General features: G+C 47.9%; 1 protein-coding gene across 1 annotated transcript in view; it reads right to left on the bottom strand.

Moving 5' to 3' along the window:
• Nucleotides 1-215: 215 nt before the first annotated feature.
• Nucleotides 216-5,588, bottom strand: part of LOC114617511 (spermatogenesis-associated protein 31E1-like) — a 15,670-nt gene continuing 10,297 nt past the window's right edge. The window contains exons 2-3 of the mRNA XM_028763092.1: nucleotides 4,134-4,185; nucleotides 216-3,222 (exon numbers count right to left, since the gene is read on the bottom strand). Coding sequence (XP_028618925.1) covers nucleotides 216-3,222; nucleotides 4,134-4,185 — 3,059 coding nt within the window. The remainder of the gene's footprint in view (nucleotides 3,223-4,133; nucleotides 4,186-5,588) is intronic.

The following is a 5,588-nucleotide window of genomic DNA, read 5'->3' as shown; positions in this document are numbered from 1 at the left end:
CAGTAACATTCTAAGACATATATGAAAAAAGGAAAAAAAGATATGGTCAAGAACTAGGAAAGGGCTCCTATCTAGGAAGGCGGCATTAACAACAGGGGAGGAGCTCCAATTGGACAGCGTTTCATTGCAGGAAAAAAAGTCAACATTTATTACCAGGAAGCATAGAGGAAAACAATGGTTGCACAGATGGGACATCTTCTGGAAGACTTGCTGGTTCAGGAAGGCGAAGATGGTAGCTTCTGCTGGTAAGGTCTACCTGGGATCAGAGGCTCCCTGGGGAGTAACATATGACTGCTTCTGGCCTCTAGTTCCTTTGTCCTTGACCGGTGTGGATGGTTGTTTCCCTTGGAAGTAGGGAGCTGCTCAAAGCCTACTCTGTTCACACTGTAGGGATGTTGGTCGCAGTCTCTCTGCAGTTTGTCTCTAGTTTCTCTGAATGAATGGTTATGCATCTCGGGGCTTCTATGTGGAAAAAACTCCTTTCCATACTTTGTTCTAATTTCATCTGGGTCAGAGGCTCCCTGAGCAACAATAGCTGACTGTTTCTGGCCTCCAGTTCCCCTGTACTTGACTGGATGGCTCTCTTTGGGACTCATAAGACAGCCAGAGTCCATTCCTTTCTTTGGGCTTTGATGTGGGTCAAAGGCTTTATGGTCAACACCTGGCTGCTGTTTGTGTTCAATTTTTCTGTATCTGGGTGAATGCTTGTGCCTCTCAGGGCTGGCATGGCCACAACTTATTCTGCTTACTGGTCTGCTAAGGTTTGGGTCATAGAGACCCTCAGAAGAGCCAAGCAGCTGGAATGTCAGTGATTCCACTTTACACTCTTGTTCCTTCGATGCACCTACGTAATCGACCAGGTTCTGGACCAGAACATTTATGAAGGATTGTAGTTCATCCACTGTACCGTAAATGTTTTCTCTTTCTATTACCTCCTGTGTCTGCTCAGTAGCCAGTGTAGGGCTTTCATTCTTCAAAGAATCCCCTTCCCTCTTGCAGTTTGTGCTGAGGTTTCCATATTGTGCAGCATCCCTCATGATGTTTTTCAAGGAGCTTTTAGGAGGAGCCTCTCTTTTTCCTTGTTTATATAGGAAGGATTGACTTTCAGTCTTGACTGTACCCTTGAGCTGGGTGGAGCTCGGGATAGAAGGCCTTACTTTCCCAAGACTTTCTCCATGGCTTATGCCTCCAGATTTCAAAATACTTGGTCTCTCTTCATGGGAATGAAATGTGTTGTCATTCTTTGCTGTTATCTTATCCTTGTGGACTCTGAACTCCTGAGTCTCCACACTCTGATCACTCTTCATGAAGCCATGACCCTGGGAAGTCTTGGGGTTTTGGAAGCTGAGAAGTGAGTGCCATGAGGACAAGCTGACCGTGGCAGGGTGTACTGTACTGGGGCCATGAGGATGATGGTTCACAGGTTTGCTTGATTTCAAGTTGACCTTATTATATACTTTTGTTTTTAGAGCTAAGTCCCCTGGGTGTTGAAGGATAGGTGTTTGGAAATGGCCTCGGCTTCTGATGATCTCTACAGACTCAAAGACTGTTTTGATGGTTTGGTCGTTGGGAATCTCACTAGATCCCAGACTCACCCTCCATGCTTGAGGTGGCTCTTCTTTTACCTTCAGTGTGTTGGTTTGTTTGACCACTGAAGGTGGGATACTTTTATCAGGGCCAACTCTTGTTGCACTACAGCAGGGATGTCCTGAGGCCACACCCTCAGACTTCCTCCATGGTGCATGCCTGGCTGTTCCTGGGCTGGTATTTGGTAGCAGGCAGGCTTTCCCAGTTCCTTGGAGAGTCTTGCTCTGCTGAAGTTTTGCCTGGGAACAGGTAGCATGGGGCTGAGCACTCAGGTACCTCTGTTGTGGATCTGGATGGGCCTTTGAGGGCCCATGGCTGGCAGCAGGTGGAGGGGTTCTTTGGGTCTCCTGAACCTCTGGAGGTGAGTGTTCAAAAAGAGAGTTTCGCAGCCTGGCAGTTGATACAGTTGCTACCCTTGTCCCTCCTGGATCTTGATGATGCAATTTTTCCAGGATCATGGCAGCCTTAGAATAGTATTCAGCCTTGGAATCACAGGGTAGTTTCCTTTTGCCTTTCATAGGAAGCTGCATGATGTTTGGTTCCAGCTTCATTTGAGTCTTTGGATCGAAGAAGGAAAGGTCCTTGGTGGTGTTTATAGAGGACAACTTATCTGTCCTTACTGCAGGGTTCCTGGGTTCCAGCCCCTTCCCAGGGCTGCTGCTTGAAGTACAAGGCAGGTGTTTGACCCCCACACCGAGGCCCTTCTTGATGGTATTAGGTATGTCACGTTTTGCTATGGCCTCCTTTAAGGGCACCCCTGTGGGCACAGACCCCATCATCTGGCTCCACTTGAAGCTTTTGGAGTTGAGGCTGGAGGGCTGGGCAGGCTGGGAGAGTTGAGGCCTGCTCTTGCAGTAATGATCACTGTTTGCTGGGAAATGTCCCTGAAGCTGGGTCAGCTCCTTGGATGGGAGGAGTCTGACTGGGATTCCTTGTTGTTCTCCCACAGTAGTTGCCTTGTCTGCATTCAGTGTCTCCTCGTGATGCTGGAGCATCTGACAATGCTCAGGAAGGGTGGAGGCTGACCTGATAGCTTTAATGGGCAGGGTGCTCCTGGACAAGTTGTCAGTGGGCTGGCTAGTGGCTGCTTGATGTTTTTGGACATTAGAGCCTATATTGTCTTTCCAATTCAATCTGTCTTTCCAGGGTTCATTTTCACTTGGAAGGGATACTTGTATCCCTCTTTCAGTGGTAGGACATGCTTTTCCATAGGCCCTACTCTTGACCAAAGAAGGTGTTTGGCTTGGTGTAGAGCTTGGAAGGTCTTCTAGTTCCTGGATCCCTGTCATACCCACCAAGCTTGGTGTCACAAGTTGGTGGGGTAATGGTGGATCCTGGGAAGGCTGTGGTGGTCCTTTAGCCATGGGTAGAGCTTGGACAGGGACACAGGCATCACTAAACCTCACAGTTTTATGTCTTCCTGAGGAAGGTTTTCTGGAGGCCCAGGCGGTAGCCACAACTGACTCAGAGAACACAGAGGATATGCCCCATAAAAGTTGGTTAAATTTATGCTGTATAAGATTCTCTAAGACTCTGAGGTGAGAGAACAGCTGAGAGAGGGTAAGCTGATGCAGTATCTCCTTAGAGTTCCAAAAGGGCCGTGGAGAGGAGTCCAGTAAGGGATGCTTGGCGGAGCTGCAGAAGACAGGAGGCAAAAGCATCAGCCCCAAACAGAGGATCAAGAGGCCCATCAGTTGGTGTAAATATGGCACATGTATCCCACAGACCTCCTGTACCTCCACTACCTCCATATCCCACATCCCTTAGTGTCACCTCAAACAGGGCTCTACTCTAATCCCACCATGTATAGTATGTTCATTATGAAGAGCTCCAGAGTCTGAGGTCAAATCCTGAGTTGTGGTTTGAATAGTTGCACAAATGGTTGATTTCTTACCTTTCCATAGGTGGTGATGCATTCTGGGTATCCTGAGCATTCTTTCTGTTGTTTCTATAATCTGAAAATAAAGACCATGTTATGGAAAATACACACACACACACACACACACACACACACACACACACACACACACGCATACATTCCATGAGAATGTGAGAGGCACCTCTCATAAACACCATTCAAGCTAGGACTCTTAATGCCCAACCACCAGAGTCTAGGGACACACAACACTGAAAGTGAGCAAGAGGAAGGGAAGACTTCATCTCTCTATTCACACTTTCTGTGCTCTTCCCTGAACCTCTCTTATTCCCCATACAACACTGTGAAAATTAGTTATCTGAAAGAGAAATGCAGCTGGAAGAATCGAAGCTACCTGCTGTCAGGGAGACTTGGGAGTCCCCCATAGAGGGGCACAGCATCACTCCAGTGCCTTGAACAACACTCCCATGGGCAGCACCCATCCCTGGCCAAACACAGCTTCTTCCTATCACAATATCTAACGATTCCCTGATTCTGATTTACTTCCCAGCAGCCCGTCCTTCCTTTCTGCATCTCCTGTCCTCAGATGCATGGCTCTCTTTCATCACGATGCTCATCACTGAGGAGCAGGCCAGCTCGAATTTCTCTCCACAGGAAAGCAGACACCTACCTTTTCCAGCAGCAGTTTTCTTCCTGGTGTCGCTGTGCCCCCTCTTCACATCCTGCCAAATAGAAACAACACAAATGAGCTGGGGACCCTTCTCCCTCTCTCTGGTAGACAAGCTGCCTGCTCTGTGCTTATGGAGAACATGAACTCTCTATTTTCCAAGAAGTGTTCTCTCATCCATCCTTCCTTGACTCACTCACACTGTGCACAAACACAGTTCCTTTTGGCCTTGTTGGGAAAATAGCAGAAAGGGCTGTCTATGTGACACTTACCATGGATGTCCTCAGTCAGTGTTCCTGAGACAGGATCCTGCCCAAGGCTGAGCTCTGCAGCTGCCTCTGTGCTGTCAGGTGATATCTGCTTCCTCAGACCAGAGGAGACTCAAACCCTGATCTGAGGCCCTTGTTCTTATCACCTGCTTCACATCAGCTCAACCCAAACAAAAGCAAATGCCTGAGCAGAAGACAGACGATCTTTCTCATAGTTTGTTCTGTGTCCTTACCAGCTCAGTAATGCAGTTTGTGCATGGAGCCATGGTTGTCCTTAGTGGCCTCTCTGCTACCCTGTACAGATGCTCAGAGATTCAGGCAGACACCTCAGGCCACACTTACTTACCTCTGCCCTGCTGAGGTGCTAGTGTTCTTTTTGGAGATTTCTGTTCACCTGTTTGTAGCTAGACTTTAGCTCCCTTGTAGGTTCTTTCTTCCACCTTTTTCCACCCCCTTTCTTCCACCCATTCTATCCCTAACCCTACATAGGAGAGAAAAAAAGGATAGAGGGAAAAGGGGACAAAGTTATTGTTAGACTCTTTCTTGCTGATTTGGGCGGTTGAGTTTCTTGGGGCAAGTTTGAGCTTCACCTTTGGGATATCCAATTTCTTTGTTGGACTTGACACTTACCATGGATGTCCTCAGTCAGTGTTCCTGAGACCGGATCCTACCCAAGGCTGAGCTTTGCAGCTGCCTCTGTGCTGTCAGGTGATATCTGCTTCCTCAGACCAGAGGAGACTCAAGTTCTGATCTGAGGCCCTTTTTCTTATTACCTGCTTCACAACAGCTCAACACAAACAAAAGCAAATGCTTGAGCAGAGGACAGATGATCTTTCTCTCAGTTTCTCCTGTGTCCCTACCAGCTCAGAAGTGTAGCCTGTGCATGGAGGCACAGTTGTCCTTAGTGGGCTCTCTGCCTCCTTGTACAGATGTTCTGAGAGCTTCAGGCAGACACCGGAGGGCACTCTCACCTCTGCTCTGCCTGTCAGCCCCTGAAGAGTCTCTCTGGAAATTTCTCCTCTCCTGTCTGTAGCTAGACTTTAGCTACTTTGCAGGTTCTTCCCCTCCTCTCCATTCTTCTCCCCTTTTTTCCCCACTCATTCTATCTCGTAACACTACATAGGAGAGAAAAAAGGATAGAGGGGAAGTGGGTGAAATTATTGTTAGACTAATTTTTGCTGAATAGGAG

This window comes from Grammomys surdaster, unplaced genomic scaffold (assembly GCF_004785775.1).
Source record: "Grammomys surdaster isolate TR1022 unplaced genomic scaffold, NIH_TR_1.0 137, whole genome shotgun sequence".
In the NCBI taxonomy this organism is placed as follows: Eukaryota; Metazoa; Chordata; class Mammalia; order Rodentia; family Muridae; genus Grammomys; species Grammomys surdaster.
Note: the sequence above shows the minus strand (reverse complement) of the source record. Positions and strands in the feature narration are given on the sequence as shown.